The sequence below is a fragment of the Corythoichthys intestinalis genome, chromosome 9 (genome assembly GCF_030265065.1).
Source record: "Corythoichthys intestinalis isolate RoL2023-P3 chromosome 9, ASM3026506v1, whole genome shotgun sequence".
NCBI classification, from domain to species: Eukaryota; Metazoa; Chordata; class Actinopteri; order Syngnathiformes; family Syngnathidae; genus Corythoichthys; species Corythoichthys intestinalis.
This window is the reverse complement of record NC_080403.1, coordinates 26634364-26655300: the sequence shown is the minus strand read 5'-3', so window position 1 is coordinate 26655300 and position 20937 is coordinate 26634364. Positions and strand designations below refer to the sequence as shown.

Below are 20937 nucleotides of genomic sequence, written 5' to 3'. Positions count from 1 at the left end.
CTAAGTGGAAAATCCCACAAACCCCCCAACCTATTAGATGCTTTTAATGTTTTGTGCATTGGTTACAAAAATTGTATGAAAAGCCTCTCAGGTTTAAATAAACGACTATTTCAGTATCAAGTTAACATTTTAAAACAGTAAATAAAATACTCAAGTGTCCATTCTGTATCAGCAGCTTTAAACTACATTCAATTCATTTAATTTTGCGAATCAACTGTTAAAGTTGTTAAAATTGCTCCCGTTATTCCATAATTTCCCTTCTGTCTACTTTCGACATGTGAAAGTTTTAAAACTGTTTTGAAGATAAATTCAAGTCATAATTTTGCCGATTTAGGAGTATTTTAGATAAAAAGTTAATTAAGTTTGCTTGGAAGGTTCACAACAGCCTACTAGGGAAGTCTCCTGCTTTAAGATGGCGGCTGTTTACTAACGCAACTAGTTTTTAATACTTCAATGTTGCTAACGCCGTCGAGTCTGTCATTTTGCATCTAGTTCTTTATCCATATGATATCTATTATCTACAGTAAAACGATGTTGACGTAGTTTGTAGCGGCTGTCATCAGCAGTCAGATATTCTTGTGTTTTTTATCGAGCGGCATGAGTTGAGCTAAAGCCGTGAGTTGAGCATTGGCATTACCCGGGTATATGACAAGCATGATGTTTACTCTCGGGACGCAATGCGGTCTGTTTCTCATTGCATCCCGAAGACCGCGCTGTGTATTAGTTCCGCTTTACTTGACATATTTCAATAATCGGAATTTGGATGTTTGTGAATCGTTCTCGAATCTTCCACGGCCGAATCGCTCAAGGATGTAATGACGGCTGGGCATGTTGTACCGTGGTTCTAAGTGTTGGATGGTGCGTCTTTACTCACGAGAGATAATGGCTCGTCATCCAGAATGAATTCTTCGGCAATGACTCTTGTTATTCCCTGGGCTTTGGGACTGTCGAGTGCCAGTTTGTCACGCATAGCAAAAGTTTCTGCCAGTGTTAGTTGCGTAGGACCTTTCTTTTTGTCTTCGGTTTTCTTAACATACTTCTTATCATGTTTGTGTTGGTATTTCGCTAAATGCTTGATTAGGTTGGTTGTATTAAAACTTCTTACAGCTTTACTATCACGCTTGACTTTATTGTGGCATATGTTGCACTCTGCCTCTTCGTCTTTGTCGTCCTTTAGGGTGAAATGATCCCACACAGCTGACATTTTTACCGATAAAGTCTCTCGGTAAATTGGGAGACGGTAATGTAAATGTAGTGTGTTGAAGGTGTGCCGTAAAATGCGGACCGGATTTTAGGGAAACCGAAGCAAAAACTGGAATGAATTATGTAAATCGGTGCGCTGGAAAACCCGGACCGAACTTCAAAAAAAAACTGGATTGGAAGTCTGGATCGGAATTTTTCCGTGTCGGCCGATCCGATACCGATGTGCATTTTTTTTGCCCATATCGGCGTCCGATTCAATCCAAATATCGGATCGGGACATCTCTAATGAGTATATAAGGTATGGTGTACACTGAGTGAAAAAGAACCCAAAAAATTTTTGTAGTTGTGGCAACTAGAGTTGTCCTGACTAGTCGACGTAGTCCACGTCATCAATGGCGTAAATGCATCAACGAGCACACATCCTGTCGACGGTTAATAAAGGGTTAAAAAAATATATGGGTGGAAAGTTGAGAATGGCGGACACTCGGGATTCAAGCGGGGAAAGCGGCACAAAGCCAAAAAAAGCAAACCAGAGTGACTAAAGTATTGACTTATTTCAACGAAACAAAGGAGGGTTCATTGTCGTGTACAGTCTCTACAATGCCAAGCTTGCACATCACGGCAGCACGGCGACCGTGAAGCGCCGTCACACAGGTATAATTTTGGAAGACGACATGAGACAACAAACTGGCGGATTGTAAGTCCATATAACGACATTTTTTATTGAAGTTGCCTTCATGTTAGTCGTACAGCAGAGTATTAGGGGCTAATGTCGGGCTAATGTAATGAATAAGCAGCTACGTACTTTACGTAGTGCGTTGCCGCCTTCGTTAAAATCATCAATACTGAAAGCATCTTGTGTTTTCGAATCTGTTTCACAAATAAAGAAATCCTTATTATTTTGCTTCATCTACATCAGTGTTTTTCAACTGGTATGGGGTGAGAGATCGTCAGGTGTGCCGCGGGAAATTATCCAATATCGCTTTTTTTTTTTTTTAACGTCGTCAGCCGGAGTTGCAGTAGGAAGGAAGGAGTAGGTAGGAAGTTCTCGGTCGTGTACAGATGAGCGAAGTATTGCTCGTGTCGCGTTCATGAACTGCTCGGATTTCTAGCCATCAGCCACCTTGCTGTCAATGTGGACCACAGCACGTCAACTGTACATCATTTGTTTCGACTAGTCAAGTGTCAATATACACGAAAGTGTCCTTTCCATTTCAGCCATATGCGACGACTGTCAATCCTCCTCGTGTTTAATTCCAACACATTGTCGAGGACAGCAAGGTGGCTGATGGCTAGAAATCTGCTTAGTTCTTAAATGCGACACGAGCAACTACGTCATCTCCACACGAAACACCCGTCGCTTCATAACAAGTTGATGGACTTTTTTGTTCACCGTCGTGAAAACACAGAGAAACTTTTTTGAAAAAAACTACAAAGGTAAATAGGCCCTCAAAGCAAGTTACCTTGTTGCTGAACTTGTTGCTAGTTGTTGTTATTTATGTGTTTGTTTGTACTTTAATTTGTACTTTTAATAAAGATGTTTAAGTTTTCCAAAATGTTTTTTTTTTTTAAATTAATAATCATTTTTAAAAAACTGCAAAATTAGTGTGAAAAAAAGAACAAAAAAAAAGTTCATTAAAAAAATTTATTTGTTGAGTACTCAATTAATCATTAAAAAAGTCTGCAGACTAGTCGGGAAAAAAAATTATCGTTTGGGAGCTCCCAAGTGGCAACATGAAGAAAATGGAACTAGAAAAAAACTATACAATTTAACATTTTGCTGTAGAATTTGACTATCTGGAGTCATAAGTACCTTAGCTATAAATTTTGTGCTAAACTCATTCAATGCAATTAAAGGCAAAGGAAATCCAGTGAGCCAGCCCTAACAGTTAAAAGTGATTCCACATTTAACCTAATGGCAGCAATTACTTAATGTAGCGCAAAAAAATGTAATCCATACTTCTAAGGCTAGGTTCATATCGCAGGTCTTCATGCACGAATCCGATTTTTCGTGTTTTTCCGAATCGAGTGAGACATTAACTTGACGGTCTGAACGAGAAAAGTCGCCTAAAAGTGGACCATTTCAAATCCAATCTAGGTCACTTTCGTATGTGGTTAAAATCCCATCTGGGCCACATTTTTCCAGAATGTGGCTGCGGTTTCAACTTTCAAATCCCCCAAATCGGAATTCATCCAGCAATTACGTTAGCAAAGAGCGAGAGAGACAGGGCGCTACGGCAGTGATGGAGCTATGCATTAGCATTAGCGCCTAGCTTGAACGCAGTTTTTAGGGAAGAGGTGGGCTTGACAACAGTCATAAAATGTTGCGACGATAAGCCTGATAATGCTCCGCTTTCTTTCTGTGCTCCAAATGAGCAATTTTTCAAGATTTTGTCTATACGGCCAGGAGTCGGGGCAAACTGTCCGTATGTCTGTGCGTCATAAATGCATGGTGCGTGCATGCTATCAATCCATATAAACTTTGAATACAAGACTAAATGGGAATTATTTGTGTCTGTTATTTGTGTCCTATTTTTGGAAATCATAATATAATCACCCAAGAAGGATGTTGAGCCAGCATGTGTAGTCATTTGTTATGATGCTCCAGCGCATGCGGGTCAGTTCACTCAGCACATCTCGGACTGTGAATTAGTGTGCCTGCGTGATACTTGAATGGGCTCAATGGACAAAGGCAGTCTGAACGGGCACTCCAAAAAAACAGATATGATCAAAAAATCGGAATTGTGCATTAAGACCTGCAGTATGAACCTAGCCTAAGATTAAGTAGAACGCTTTTGTGCCACATTCACGGCCCTAAGACAGCTCTTTCTATTTTAGTCCACTTGAAATGAAATATGTCAAAGCCCTTGCCTCACCTCCAGCTTGGCGAACTTCTCCGCCTTGTAGCAAGCATACTCAGCGTTGATGAGCTTGGTGAATAGAAACTCGCGAAGTTCTGGGCCCTGAACAAGGAAAAATATACTGAAAATGGAAGTTACATGCAGCGTTTGGGTTTTCCTGTCAGCATGATGCCATCACTGACCTTTTTGAAGATGGCCGGGTCAGGCAGAGCTGGCCCAAAGAAGGGCACGTCGTCTCTTGCCGTCACTGACACCTGATTGGAAGGCAGGCGACATCTAAAACAAGGAAAACCTCGAAGACATGCTCTCATGGGAGAAACAAACCTTGTAGGTGACATTATCTGTACACGCGTCCTCTACCTGGACCACCGCATAGGCGTGCAGGAAGTTGGACTGGATCATGTCGGGTACAAAGGGTGTGTTCTCTTCTTGGAATACGATGGCGACAATGTCATTGCCTATGTGTCTTTTCCTTTGCAGCTGGTATTGAGCCAAACAGATTAATCTTATGTTTAATGGGATTCAAATAAAAACTACAAGGCATTTCAGAATAGAAAAAAAACAATAGAATGCAACTGGTATTACAATAGCCAATGACAATTCAAATGTCTACAGACAGGTTTTCGAGGTACTTCCGCTTTACTTCCTTATGTCTGCCTACAACTTCCGTCTTCAATTTTATTTTACCATTGACTTCAATGGCGCTGGAGTGGCATCACTCACTGAAAACCCTGAAAAAACACGATTTGGAAGTACCACATCCTTCTGCCATCTCAGCATGGGAAGACAACATAAAGAGGTGGCCGAGGGTGACCACAAGTAAAATATTATCGTTTTTTATTGACTCTATGGAAGTGGATGGAAACGCCATCAGGAAGCTCCGTGGCATTCCAGTACCTGCATAGCCACAAAGTTGGATGTGTCTACGAAACACGGGAATTTTGTCTTCATGAAGGCGGGTGTACATTCCCTAGCAAAAAGTATGGAATCACCAGTCTCGGACGAGCACTCAATCAGACATTTTATCATGTAGAACAAACTCAGTTATAAGGTTTGACAAAAATATTGAATTAGTTCCAAAGTGCAACTCTTTAGCATTCAGAAATGAATAAAAACATTGTGGTGGTCAGTAAATATTAATTTTATGGAGCAAGTGCAGGGAAATATATATGGAATCACTCCATTCTGAGGAAAAAAATATGGAATCATGAGAAACAAACAAAGAAATAACAATCAAAACACATCTCTTGTATTTAGTAGCACCACCTCTGGCTTTTATGACAGCTTGCAGTCTCTGAGGCATGGACTTATTATTCTTCATCAATTTGGTGCCAACTCGGTTTGATTGCAGTTGCCAGATCATCCTTGCAGATCGGAGCCTTGCTGTGGACCTTTTTTTTTTTCAATTTCCACCACAGGTTATCAATAGGGTTGAGATCTGGGCTATTTGCAGGCCATGACATTGACTGGATGAGTCTTTCTCCAAGGAATGCTTTAATGGTTGGTTGGCTTTATTGATTAATAGTCCAATGCAGATTCCTGACTTTTGACACCTTGTCCAATGCAGATTCTTGACGCTTGACAAGGTGATGATGCTGGAACTTTTGTTTGGTGCTGTTCCAGTGAGTTTTACAAAGATGACTGCCTGAAGAAGACATCAAAATTACCTCAGTCCTTGATGATATGGGGCTGCATGTCAGGCAAAGGCACTCGGGAGATGGCTGTGATTAAATCTTCAATAAATGCACAAGTTTACACTGAAATTTTAGATAGCTTTCTTATCCCTTTAATTGAAAATGTTTGTCATTTTCCAAGATGACAATGCATCATGCCATAGAGCTAAAACTGTTAAAGCATTCCTTGTAGAAAGACCCATCCAGTCAATGTCATGGCCTGCAAATAGCCCAGACCTCCACCCTATTGATAACCTGTGGGGGAAATTGAAAAACATGGTGCACAGCAGGGCTCCGACCTGCAAGGATGATATGGCAACTGCAATCAAAGACAGTTGCCACCAAATTGATGACGAATACTCATCAAGTCCATGCCTCGGAGACTGCAAGCTGTCATAAAAGCTAGAGGTGTTGCTACTAAATGCTAGATATGTGTTTTGATTGTTATTTCTTTGTTTGTTTCTCATGATTCCATATTTTTTTCCTCAAAATGAAGTGATTCCATATATATTTCCCTGCAGTTGCTCTATAGAAGTAACATTTACTGACCACCACAATGTTTTTATTCATTTCTTTTAGTGTTTCTAAATGCTAAAGAGTTGCACTTTTGAACTAATTCATTATCTTTTCAAGCTTTTTATCTGAGTTTGTTCTACATGATAAAATGTCTGAGTGAGTGCTCGTCCGAGACTAGTGATTCCATACTTTTTGCTAGGGGTTGTACATACCTTGTAGTATTTCCTTGTAACAACAAAATATGTGTTAACCCTTCATCATTCGGCAAATGTAATATAATATGTAATTTCGTCTCATTTTGGTCACTCAAGTGGCCGGCGTATCAATCTATTCCTCACATCAACACAGGCTGACAGGTTGTTACAATTTTGTCCACGAATGATGAACGAAGTGATAAGAACAATCATACAATCTCATCTACGTCTCATCTACATCGAGCTGAATCCATTTATGGCGATTCCATGAGTTCCTCCGCTTTAATTTTGCAGTTTTAACTTTGTCAAAACACTGCTTACTTCAACCGTAATTCATATTGTTTTTTTTGAAACGGAAGTTCGAGGCAGACATTGTTCAAGATGGCGCTGCTCACATTTCACTCAGGAAACTTGTTTATAGACAAGATTTAAGAGCAAAACAATTTTGGCCCCTGCAGCATGCTTTGTGCCCACACATTCCTGGTCAAAGACATAATAATCCTGTTGAATTCGGCTCCATATACATTAATCGTCTTCAGTTGAAAGCATCATCAGAGGCTGAAAATGGAACAAAGTGGAGAACAGTGGCAGCCTCATCAGAAATGACTTTATTGGCTGTCATCTTTCATATGTACATATGCACACGATGCAATCATGCGAAAAACACGTGTCTCATTTTCTCCTCGCAGATGGGAGCGCCTGGAATGCCTGCGAAAGTGTATTGGACAAAGACGCACGTAGCGTCCTCCCAAAATGGTCATTAGAATGGCGCAGACCTCCATCAAGGCTGAACAATGCCAATTTGGATTGGCGCTACCTAATACACAACGTGTTTTCACTATGAATGTATTTAAAGAAAAAAAAACATTCAAAAAACATTCAGTAAACCCCAAATTTTACGATTTTCGCCATTTTTTTTCCTAAATAATCACCAAATATTAGGGCTGAAATTATACAAAAAAAGCCAAGAAACGGACCAGCTAAAATGGTTTGAAAAATGACATTCTGGTCATTGTCCATGCAAATTGTTGTGCCAACCTGGTTAAATGGAATCCTGGTTATGAATATTCATGTAAAATAAAAAATAATAATAAATTAAAAAAACACTAGTGCCACTTTAAAGTGCGTATGGCACCAAAAAGCATCTTTTTTTTCATATTTCACGGTGTTTTATGCTCCTGAATGAAATGGACCGCTTGGATGATTGTGGAAGCGATCGTATTATATACTCAATTTTTGAATCTCGAACCACGAAAATGAGTGACTTCTGGCTCCAGTCTCGAGTTGAGAAAGAGGGCGCTGTGACGTGTATAGGAGAAGGAGTCCTCCTCACTATCCAGCCGTACTGTTGTATGAGAAGGACTGCGGATTCAGCTGATTTTGCGGATTAATTTGTTCATTTTTCGCATCACGCCAGCCAATTGGCTGCAGAAAAATGTTGCTGCACCAGGGAGAGGCATGTGAACCTTTTTGGGGTTTCAAAAGGTTCCCATTTACTGGTGGATATTGGCCAAAACAAGCCCTACTAGTACTGTGGGACTACTGGACCTACGAGGAAGTAAGTAAACATCGTGTTTTGTATTATATTAAATACTGGGATCATTTTAATACGTAGATGGCCACGTATCGCCTTGTCCACTCGGCTGACGACCGGCAGCCTGTCGCACATTCCCCCGCCGGGAGAGCACTATACTCGGCTTATTGCTCACTTCATGTGCCCGGTGTTCTGTCAAATTTTGTGTTAAAAATGGCCGTGAATACAGCAATTACAAAGTAAACACTACAAACTTTATTTAAATAAAGGGCGATTCACATTTGATCTTGGATGGGGATGTAGAAAAAGCTCACTGCCAGACACATTCTGTCATGTTAAAGGGTATGTAGTGCCCTGGGAAAATTTTAATATTCCATCATTTATCCATAAACGCATGCCTTTTGTATTCATATCATGCCACTTCGTGTAATTACACACAAGAAAATGAGAGAAATTTGGCTCGATTGTCAAGCTAAAACGACCAAGAGCTGGCAGATTGTGTGCGTGACGTCACGACAAGTGAAGAGAGTGCCACCGGCCACTAGGGGGGCAGCGCCTGTCTGCATCAATATAATTCCTTCTAGTGAGGGGAGAATTAGGGGTGTTTTGAGCTGTTTATGCTGATGCATTGTGTTTGTCCTGCACATATTCCAGGTTCCCTCATGAAGAAACACCCCTCGTTGTCAATAAAAGAGAATTCAGAATTGAGAGTGAGGGGTGTTTCTTCAACAAGAAAAAGGCTCAGTGCTTTAATACTGAATGGCGGCGATGATGGCAGACAATTTCGTTTCTAGTTTCAGCGACGAATCCGACGTAGAAGGACGTAACGAATGTTCATCTAATGGTGACAAGGAGAGTTACGAAGCTTTAATCGGTGTTTTAGGTTACCAATTTGAGCCCAAACGAACGCCAATGCAGCGTAATGAAACGGTCATTGAGGGGAGCAATGACACTGATGAAACATCGGCAGCAGATCGTGTGGGAAACACCAATGATTTGTTTTGCATTTCTTTTTTTGAAGCTGATACACCGTGACTACAAAATAAAGGAATGCATAGAATAATTATCATTTATCGCGCTATCATAGCTTTTCGCTCTGCCAACAGACACAAATATGAATGGGATCAGAGGATTTGTTCTATATATTTTACGAACGATAATTTATACATGTGTCCAGTCCTGTATCCAATGCGTGACATTTTTTTTATTATAAAAGAGTACTCACTCTGGCCATTTCAAGCTTGGCTGCTCCCCTCCTTTGCTTAGCTTTAGCCTCCTTTACCAGTCATCGTCCTCTTTCTTGATATCTCGGGACATTTAGGTGGCTGCACCTGTATGGTCGGCACCGCATCTCCTTTGAGCAGCAATCTTTTAGCAAAACCCGATTTCTCTTGTCCATAGTTCGAGAAGCTTTCAGGTGGAAAATGCGCACCACAGAGAAGCGTGCCGGAGGCTGTGTCTAGAAAATTAGCCCTCTTTGCACGGACGAACTTTACCCATTGTCTGTGTAGTCCAGCTTTTTTTTTCGCGTTAAGGAACTCATGGATACTATATTCCGATAAATAACTATTTGTACACCACATAGCACAGCAGTTCTGAACCATTTTTGTGATGTTTTGGTCAAACAAACCCCAATGCTACTCTCTCGTCGTTAAAAAACAATGGCACCTGGCTCTGCCTCGACTGTCAATCACTTGTCGTGACGTCTCCGCCCCATTCGGCTGTTTCCGGAACACTTTCGGAAATGTTCGTCATTTTCGATCGATTTTCGATAATTGCTCATTAATGTGATGATTTTTTTGTTAACTTTATCAATATTTGTTATCTTGGCACATAACGGTTCTATTGATGCCGCTACATACTCTTTAACTGCTCAACAACTGCAGCCGCTCTCCCATGACTCTCGCTTTTTACGTCTTCACCGTGTAGTAAAGCCACGCTCTCCTCCGACGTCGGCCGTTTTGTCCGGCGGTCATTGTCCAGCTGCTTCCCCGCAAACGAGCCCTCTGCCCTCGAGCTCTAACTTGCTCGCCCCCGGGCGGGTTGCTGATCGGCGAAGACAATCGACAACCCCGTCCTGATTTTCCACTTCGAAGACTTTGAAACATCACTTGGATCGGGTTAGCATGTCAGCTAGCTGTCATGCCTCTTAGTTTGTTTACATTCTCCGAAGCCGGCAGGGAAATGACAAAAGCCCGACTAACTACGGTGGCGTAAAATGTCATTCGGGAGGTGCAACAGTAAAGGTGAAGTCGACAGTTTTGACCATTATGGAGTCATTTTGCCATGTCGTACTGAGTAAATGCATTTTTATTATTTCATATTCCATTTAGCACAAGACTGTTATTTGTCAAGAACATACCATTTATTTAGCTATTGGGGAAAAATACTTAGATAAAAAGAATATCCTGTAAAAATATTGGAGTACAGAGACTTAAACAATGAAATTTTGCGGCTTTCTTCGTCACATTTTTCTTCGTTCTGAATAATTCCGCCTCAATAGGCTGAATAGTAAAACAAATGAAACCATTCTCCTGCTGACATCATCCACCTGTTGGGGACGCTAGAGCCCTATAATGGTAGGCGTGGCTTACCGGCAGATTAAAAGACTAATTTCTCGTCATCTGCGCTTTGCCAAATTGTTGTATAAAGTCGAATCGTCTCAAAATATGATTCTAATTCACATAATAATGCTAATTAAGACTTTCTTTATCCTGTTGTACGCACTTTAAGGATTGAGTTCAATTGTAATACCCCCTGAGGTTGTTCCTAAATATTTGGAAGAAAAAAAAAACAGAACAAAAGTGTTCTTAAACATTAAATGTGTTTCTAGGTCTAGGTTGAATACAACAATAGTTGATTAAAAATGGAGTTTCAACATTTAATTCAGTCAATCTATCGTGAAACACTGGAGGGAGCCTTCTGCGAATCACTGCTCTAAAATACAAGAAGCATCTTAGGGCAAAGCAATAGGAGCATTTCTTTCTTTCTTTTTTTTTTTTTTTTTTCAAATCAAGATTCAATCCATGTTAGATGTCCTCCCATTTGATAATAGAGTGGAGTGTTACCATAGCAACAAACGTCTAAAGCACACCAAAGCGTCAAGGGCTCTAACATATCTTATATGGAGAACACTAGTACTGGTACAGAGCAGACCCTCCATTACAATTCTCAACCCAGCCAACACGGGTCACTATATGAGTCATTTACTAATTAGCTCACCGAAATGCGGCAGTACCTGCTGTGAGTCACCCTCAGTGTAAGGCAGCTTAGTGGAGACGTGGAACATGATCTCCTTGCCATGAAAGTTGGTGTAAACTGATTCCGTCCCTGTTTGGCCGTGGGTGACGTCGAGGCCTCCTCGAAATCTGGGAAGTCATAACAGCACGAGTAAAGTATAGATGAGAGGATTACACAAGAATCTTTTACAGGGTAATTCGTAAAGGGTAAAAGTGTTTCTGCAGTACAAATCAAGTAAATTAAGTAGGGCTGCAGCTATTGATTAGTTAGGTAATTAGGTAGGTAATTAATCAATCCATTAGTTCGAGTAATCTGATTTTGAACATTTTATGCCTTGCAGAATAAATTTTAAAACAATGAAAGACGTGTTTATGCCTGCAATAACATTTATTTTGGCTTGCTAAGACTGCCCTTTCAAAAAAGCATTAAATGCGAATACAAAATGAAATTCCTGAGTGTTTCTTCCAACTGCAAAATTGCCCTTTCATTTCACAAGAGCAATAAATGTATTTAAAACTAAGTTAAAAACCCTGAGGTAAGCCTCAAACGATATAAAAAAATTAGAGCTGTCAGACGATTAAAATTTTTAATCGAGTTAATTACAGCTTAAAAATTAATTAATCGTAATTAATCGCAATTCAAACCATCTATAAAATATGCCATATTTTTCTGCAAATTATTGTTGGAATGGAAAGATAAGACACAAGACGGATATATACATTCAACATATGGTACATAAGTACTGTATTTGTTTAATATAACAATAAATCAACAAGATGGCATTAACATTATTAACATTCTCTTAAAGCGATCCATGGATAGAAAGACTTGTAGTTCTTAAAAGATAAATGTTAGTACAAGTTATAGAAACTTTATATTAAAACCCCTCTTAATGTTTTCGTTTTAATTAAAATTTGTAAAATTTTCAATCATAAAATAAGCTAGTAGCTCGCCATTGATGATGTCAATAATTACACCATGCTCACTCATTGTGCTTAAACTCATAAAATCATTTGGACCCAAGCGCCAGCAGGGGGCACCAAACACCAAAAGACAAGTAACAAGCGGACATTACACTGCTGTCATTTTAATCGGTTTGAGCGGGGCATGTGCGTTCATTGCGTCTAATATTTTAACGTGATTAATTTAAAAAATTAATTAACGCCCGTTAATGCGATAATTTTGACAGCTCTTAAAAAAAATATTAAAAGCTTTCTTTTAGTGTTCTCTAACTGTCGACTGACCACATGCATGGATCGAATGTGATTGGTCGACAGTTAAAGATCACTAAAAGTAAGGTTTACCAAAAACTGATAAATGAGGTTCTAAGTACAACATTGTACAAAACAAGTCCACTAGCTTAAATGCTATCAAATGCTAACATTTTTTTTCTTTTTACAAAGCACTTAACAAATCGTTCAAACACATATTCCCACAAAAACCTGCTAAATATACTTCAAAACTAAATAACAATTCCATACACAAACATATTAGCTCAAACAAAACCATACCTTATGTTGGTCTTAACAGGGAGCAGCTGGATTCAGCCATGTTAGACGAGATATGGCATATTCACTGTTGCCACTAGAGGGCAGTTTATCCACCCAAATTAATAAAACTAAATGGAACACTTTCAAAACAAACCATTACAACGTCACGCTAATTAAACAAATCCTCGGAGCAGCAAAATTTAATTCGAAGCTTTTTTCTAATCGAATTACTCAAGTTAACCAATTATTCGTTGCAGCAATAAAATTAAGTCAAGTCATTGCTTGGGTTGCTGAGCAAGTCATTAGTCAATTTTTAAATTCTTATTCAGCCACAACATACTGTGTTGTGGTGATTTGAAGCAAATGGCAAATACCGGTAATTTGAAACGGCCTAAAATTATCTATTTAGTAAGTCTACGGCTTCTTATCCCTGTGCAATCCCCATGCGCACCAGGTGACAAATTGCCCCCAATTACATTTGATTAGGGGTTTATTTATAGGTGATGCATAATCAATAGTGAAGTAAAGAATGGCTGGACATGTGCTGAAGCGTGTTAAATAAGCTGAAAATAACGATAAAAAGACTTCCTATTATTAGGTTGTAATTGCAGATCAACGTGATAACTGTGTCCTATTTTGCAGATTAGACTGTAATCTCATGATATGTGTGTGAAGAAAACAAACTAAAACAGTTCAGGCCAAATTATACCGGATATGTGTGCAGTCCGGATCAGCAAAGCTCTGTGTTGACTGCATGCTCCGCAGTATGTCAAAAATAGGACAAAACATATTTTGTCGTGAGCTCTCGTGTGATCGCGCGTGATTATGTGGCATTAAAAACAACAACAAACACACAGTCTGTACTCAACAGAGAAGCGGTGGACTTGATTTAATTTTACCATGGGTTTGTGGCACTCCAACCACATCAACAACCCGTTCTCTACTATTTAATTACTGTTTTAAATTACATAAATCGCATAACTCACCGTCCATCCTCATAGCTTCTGCTATGGCGTTCCATGCAGATTCCTTATCAAAAAGGATCTGCTGTGTCGTCAATCATTTTGTGACTTTCCACCTCCATAATGTATCCTTCATAGTCCATGTTCGCTGGTGTTTAAACCGTGAATAGGCAACTGGCCTGTAGGGTCTGGCTCCGCCCATTTTGACAGATGCGTCTCCGGCAAAAATACAAAATAGCCCAAACCATCCGGCGATCTCCGGCACGTCGGAAATGGTCTGCAGTCAATCCGTAGGGCATATGCAGCCAGTATAATTTGAACAAATTGATCAAATGTAAACGGATTGGCTCCGCCGCTCTATCTTGGCAGATCCGCACACGCATCCGGTATAATTTGGCCTTTATGCTAGTTACTGTTCAACTTGGCCTGCAGCACTCAATAATTTACTGTCTAGCAGTCTTGAAAGGAGCATTAGGTTAAATATCTTAGCATTTAGTTAATGGAGTCATAAACATTAGCAGTCAAAGCTAAGCGATCAATAACTAGTGTGGGTCAGAGGTATTATTGAATGGTGGTAAACTTTATTGACTTTCATCCTCTGGGCTTGTAAATATCATTTGATTATTTAGTTCTTTAAAATGAATAACTGTATAAAAACTTTTGGCAGCGATCTCACAATGGTGGTAACTAGGCCTGGGTGATATGACAAAAACTTGTTATGACGATTAAAAAAAAAACCTTATCAGACGATATCGCTAATGATCATGATAATTATCACTGTAAGTGCTTAAATAACATTTGGATAATTATTTATGTTAATTGTAAATAATTTTATTTGTTTCTATAAAACAAGTTGTTAATTGTTATTTGGTTAAATAAGACAGGCTTGTTATTTATTTATTCGGGTTTAGTGGGACGGGCTTGTGTCATACGATATAAGTGGACAGCGGGGGTTGTTTTTTAAGGAGTAAAGGCCGAGCTATGCTTCTGCGTCAGACCTGCGCCGTCAAGGAAGCCCCGATTCACGACCCTGTGCCGTAGCCTGACGTGCTCCTATTGAATGTTCTAACCTAGCGTTACGTCAACGCATATGACGTGGCAGAAATGGACTGTGATTGGTCCGTTCAGACTCTTGTTTCCAGTTCAGCGCGAAATCACCACCGTTGTAAAACAAGATTTTGCAACACGCAAAAATGGACCAAGCCGACGAGAGTATCATCAAAGAGCAAGTACGACAACTTCTACAATGTCTCGTCAAGACATTATGAAGATTGCCAAATGGCAATCAATTTGTGGGAGGAGATTGCTGAAAATACAGGGCTGGAGGTCAGCCAGCGATTGGATAAAAAAATGGAAGAACCATCGAGACCAGTATGTGTGTGTTCGGAATCGAATGGCCACACGAAGCGGTGACCCAGTCGGCCAAAAACTGCCAGCTTTTATCATTTTATGTCGTATTTCTGGTATGTGCACTTCATCATTTATTGAGCACATATGTTTGCTGTGAGTCTGTGACTTATTTACGTGTCACATTTCAAGTATATGAAGAATAAAGCACAGGTTTGGTGTCAAAAGACTTGTTTTGATGTATAATGTTCAACAACAGAGAGTTTACACTCGATACATCATCACTGATTGAGAGTGCCTCGGTGCTTTTATGATAACGTTAACATCAAGGCTTCCAACGCAGTTTGGGAAGTTCTGAAGACCGCCAGAAATCTGCTATGGCTTCCCACTGACTGGTTGTAAGACACGGCAAACAAATCGGGCCGGAGGGCTTTGCAGACCTTGGACAAAATGCTGGACGCAGTGCTCGACGCCAGTTCAAAGCTAGCTGCCCCAGCTTTTTTGGCTTCCACCCGAGGCTAGAAGTCTCCTTGCGGCAGCAAAAGTCGGACAGACCGCCTCGAAAATGTCTTCTGCGTCGCCTGCGCCTCAACATTTGTATGATCAACATTTATTCAATGTTGATGAGCTGAAGAGCCACATTCAAGCGTTCCATCTTGCATTGTTTATTTATTTTTTTCTCCGTTAAACTACACTAGAGGAAGTCAACAAGCATGCCCCAAAAACGTACAAGCATAACGCCACGACCCTCTAGTGGTTTGGTGGATAATTACAGAGCAACGTGTTCCCTCACCGCAGAACTATCGAATGCTCATTGATGCCGTAGTCACTTCGCTGTCACCGCAACGCAGGAGCCTAACTCAGGCTTAAGGCGTGACAGCAGGAATTATTAAGGATAGAGCTCAGATAATTTTTCCACCTACATTCTTCATTTCTACCTCTTTTGCTATCGATCTCTCAGTAGCTCTTTTGTTTGTATGTGATGTCAAGCCGTGAATTGATTTTTGTTGGATTAAAGAACTAATGTAAGGAGCAACGTGAAAGTGTTTCTTCTGTCTCGCGGTGAGGAGGGAGACGAAGAGGATAGCGTCAGATTGAAGGGCCTTTTGTTATGGATAGTATAATCAAATTTTTTTTTCTTTCAAATTTCAAGTCTGATTTTAGCCTCTGAGTGAAATTTGACGCCAGGTGCTGCTTTAACCAATCTTTAATGTCAGAAGAAAGATGCATTGTGACAAACTACTACACAGTATTTGTTAAATATGAGGAACATTTCACAAAACTAAAGCTTAACAAAACGCAGAACATTGCACATGGCATGAGGTAATCAAAAAGTGAGATAGACATGCAATCTCAAAAAAATTAAATAACCATAAATAGACAAGCTAATTTTAATTTACAGTCAGCAACATATTGAAGCCTTTTGTGCATGAAGTATTAAAGGGAACCTCGGACTTAAAGATTTGTAGGCTCTAATAAGCCATAATTGTTCTCTTTTACTAAAATATGTTATTAGAAACACATAAAATATTACCATTGATTTAAAAATCTATAATATTTAGAACATGTTTTGACCTACGACGGGCGCCATGTTTTATGCGCACAATGGACGCTCGGGGTGTTAACGTAGTTTTTCACTGTTACCAGACTAACACTACCAAGTTACTGCAATTCGTCCTACGCGGCAAGACGTCCAACACATACGCACATCGGCTAAAAGCAGCGAGTACTTATTATTTGTTTTTATTGAGTCTTTTATTACCTTTTCATTGCCTTAAAATACTTTTTGCATGAGTTTCCTTCTCATACATTTAAGCACTGTTTTCTTGTGATAGCATTAAAGTAGAATTTTGATCTGTTGATCACATTAGTCACTAAGCATATTTAAACCACCCTTATTTGATATTACCACGTTTAAGTATTTTCTTAGAGCATCTTTAGTATGTTCTGTCTGTTTGCATCTAAACAAAATAAAATGAAAGGGCGTTGTAGTACTTTAGGTGTCAAATTCGCCTCTTGTAGCACGTTTCGACGGTGTAGTACATTTTGGCAGAACACCGGTTTTGTCCTACTGTCGTCTCATCCAGTCTTTCCTCTTCATTTTGCTTTTGCTGCTCGTTTTGTGAAATATCGACAGTGCTGTCGTGCTCATGAATGTTCCTCTCGGGTTCAAATTGAAAGGGTTGAACAGATGACATGTTTATGTCGCTAGAGTCATACTCTGGAAGCCCGGCAGCATAACCATGTGACATCATCGCCCTGCGACGTAAACAAAAATGGCGACCTACTGGTTAAACTAATTTTACAAATTGTATAAAAACAAAAACATCAAGAATCAAAATCAAGTTATTTTAACTCATAATAACGTTAATCTTTTAAGAACTACAAGTGCTTCTACAAGGCGTCTGACAATGTCAAAAAAAGAGACAAAAAATTACGGGAATATAATATATTAAAAAAATAAAATAAAAAAATGTTCAGTTTAAAAAATGTTACAAATAAACAAAAAAGACAGCCATTGCTTTATAGGTTACAGGCCAGAAAAGTGACCCACAGTATCAGGCTTTAATGCTCATCTGTGACAGGTCATGATGTTCCCTCCTGTACTGAATACCTTCTCAGAGCTAGCGTTCACGTCGCATCAGCTCCCTCTTTTCCTGGTCTTTGGGTGGTGTAATTACAGTTTAAATCTATCGACTTTCATCGATTTTTAAAAAATTATTTATGTTGCCAAAGATTATATGACGATAATTATTGTTTTATTGCCCAGGGTTAGTGCTAACTACAAATGAGTTTGACACAACTAGCCCCTTTTTGCTTCAAAAGCAAGGAAAAGCTCGATGACCTCATGTTTCCAAAGTGCAAACTTGCCCTTTAAAATCATGCAGTTCAATCTTCTGGCCTAGAAACTCCAAGAACTCTACGAAAGCCGGACTTTCCTCCATATTCCCGAAGACTTCTTCCTCTGTGGTCTGAAAAAACAACACAAGATGAGAACATGAGTCAGGAGCAGCAAGGCGCCTTTGAGAAAAAAAAATGGGAATATCACTTGCCTGACCAAACTTTTGATAAATAACCCCGAACTTGAAATTGTTGTTTATCACGTGCTCGTCAAACGTAACAATGAGGCGTGAAGCCTAGGGAGCAGATGGGAGTCCGTCACACTAAAGACATTTCTGACGATCAAAGGTTAACTATACCAGCGCAGTGATGTCAAATCCATGAATTTGAATCAAAATTGGGAGTACCAACTGGGGAATTAAACCATTGTGGAGCTCTAAAGCTGAGTTTTTCCTGATGAAAGAAGGGAGTCTAATCTTCAGTTTTTCTCTTCTCTAATCTTTCAATCTGTATTTATGGAGATATAAGCACAATATTCTGTGGACCTTGAAAGGTCAGTTAAAATGTCCAAAATCGATTGGCACGCTAAGAGTTGTCTTTTTGGAAAATGGCTGGTGCTGAAAGAGATTTTAACGCATTCAAAACCAAACATCACATTACAAGACATCCCCTTTTTTGAAGCACCACAGAATATTGTGTTCTATGGCTACATGGACTATGAGCTTGCAAAAAGATTAAATTCCCATCTAGCATCATAAAAAAAAGAATTGTTCTCTTTTTCGTTCTTTAGTTATGAGTAATTGAACCTCATAAATCATCTGGTAGTGAATCAGTTTAAAATACTTACCTTTGGGTAGAGAACTGGATAAAAGCGATCCACGTTTACTTCTTCACACACAAGCTGTCCCCCCGAAAAAAAAATATTTGGAGTAAGAAATATAAAAAATATTGGTCAGTCTCCTTGAATAATGTTTCCTACCTTAGCCATCTGTACAACATTTGGGAACTCTGTGAGGCAGGAAATGGGAATGACATCATGGTAGGTTCTTAGCCTGGAGCTGAAAGTCAAAGACTTATTAAATTATTAAGAGTGAATTCATCTTCCGTCTGGTCAAAAATTGCATAAATAAGGAAAATAGTTGAAATGTTTGAAATTCAGAAGAGAGTTAGCACTATAGTTTACAATAAAATGTGTAATACAGACTGTATTAGAGACTGGATTATATTTGTGTTGAATTTAAGTGCCGTCCTTTTTTCAGGATGTTAAAGCAACTGAGCAAGTAGCATTTTCTTGTCTGAACCTGCCATGTGATTGGCTGAGCTTTTATAGAGTTGAGTGTAAAGTTATAAAGGCTACAAAGTTTTCTTCAGCACAAGAATTTTCATGCAGTGGGATTTAAAACTGTGACTATAAATCTATCTCCTCCCCCAGTGAAAATGAGAGAACAGAATAATGATGTAGGCCGAGTGACTGTAAGCTTGCATCATCCACTTTTCAAGCCCATTAAAACAAAGGCAACGTGTCTTTTCGAATGTGAAGTGGAAACTCAAATGAATTCCTCAGTTAAGCGAGTCGCGGGGGCGCTGGTACGCAAACGGACGATCATTATTCTCGCGCAATGCGCCAGTTGAGAGTCACATTAAAAGTCAACAAAGCACGCTGAGTGCCTCCTGTTTGGTTCACAAAAAAATTAATCTGTTTACCTTTCTCATTCAAGGGCAGGATGTGGAGAGTGTCTGAGTGAGGCTGTCATGTGGGGAACGTGGCTCAATGTGACCCATTTTCTTCGGCGAGATCAGTCAGTCAAATCACAGGCTCTAAGACTGCCAATTAAATACATCACCGGACCTCTCAAGCGCTTTCTATATAAGAGCATTTATCTGCTGCTGCTTAGGTTGGATGTCCCCCAATAGCATAGAGGGGCAGTTTGATTTTTCCTTTATATACATTCTTGCTTTCCCTTTTCCACTCAACTCTCTTTTTACCTGTATGTGTCACTTTCATTCTTGTTTATCTTGGACAGGCTGTAACTAAATGGGCCATTTCAGAACTGGAACGACATTTTCGCTTAGAAATTCTTGAAAAATAACCCTTCATTTTTCTGGTATACTGTAGGTTATACATTATCAAAGGTTTGATTGGCTATATACATTGGGGCAAATAAGTATTTAGTCAACAATTAATTGTGCAAGTTCTCCCACTTGAAAATATTAGAGAGACCTGTAATTGTCAACATGGGTAAACCTCAACTGTGAGAGACAGAATGTGGGAAAAAAAACAGAATATCTCATTGTTTGATTTTTAAAGAATTTATTTGCAAATCATGGTGGAAAATAAGTATTTGGTCAATACCAAAAGTTCATCTCAATACTTTGTTATGTACCCTTTGTTGGCAATAACGGAGGCCAAACGTTTTCTGCTTTTCACACACTGTTGCTGGTATTTTGGCCCATTCCTCCATGCAGATCTCCTCTAGAGCAGTGATGTTTTGGGGCTGTCGTTGGGCAACACAGACTTTCAAGTCCCTCCACAGGTTTTCTATAGGGTTGAGACCTGGAGACTGGCTAGGCAACTCCAGGCAATGTTCCCTCTAATTTTTTATGTGTCTGAGCAAACACACCTGCTCCCTGAGCACACTGCGGCCCACGGTGAGCAACATCAGATGTGTACCGTATTTTTTGGAATATAAGTCGCACCAGCAAAAAAATGCGCAATTAAAAGGTAAAAACATATATGTCGCACCGGCGTGCACAATTAAAAGGTAAAAACATACTGTATATGTCGCACCGGCGTATAAGTCGCATTTTTGGGGGAAATTCATTTGGTAGAATCCACCACTAAGAACAGACATTTCATTTTGAAAGGCAATTTAGAATAAAAATACAATAGAGAACAACAGTCTGAATAAGTGTACGGTATGCTAACATTACATGACTCATAAACAACGAACTGAGAACATGCCTGGTATGTTAATGTAACATAGCTATTTAGAGTTATTCAGATAACTATAGCATAAAGAACATGCTAACTAGCAACAATGATATAATAATGTGTGAATAAGTTCACATACAGTAT

The 20937-nt window shown here is 39.5% G+C and overlaps 1 protein-coding gene across 17 annotated transcripts in view; it reads right to left on the bottom strand.

Moving 5' to 3' along the window:
• rap1gapb (RAP1 GTPase activating protein b) overlaps positions 1-20937 on the bottom strand; it is a 208969-nt gene that overhangs the window by 24811 nt on the left and 163221 nt on the right. For all 17 annotated transcript variants that reach the window (XM_057846171.1, XM_057846172.1, XM_057846157.1 and 14 more), the window contains 8 exons: positions 18841-18919; positions 18709-18762; positions 18074-18157; positions 17892-17992; positions 11220-11349; positions 4389-4544; positions 4247-4318; positions 4080-4166 (listed from right to left, as the gene is read on the bottom strand). In XM_057846171.1, coding sequence (XP_057702154.1) covers positions 4080-4166; positions 4247-4318; positions 4389-4544; positions 11220-11349; positions 17892-17992; positions 18074-18157; positions 18709-18762; positions 18841-18919 — 763 coding nt within the window. The remainder of the gene's footprint in view (positions 1-4079; positions 4167-4246; positions 4319-4388; positions 4545-11219; positions 11350-17891; positions 17993-18073; positions 18158-18708; positions 18763-18840; positions 18920-20937) is intronic.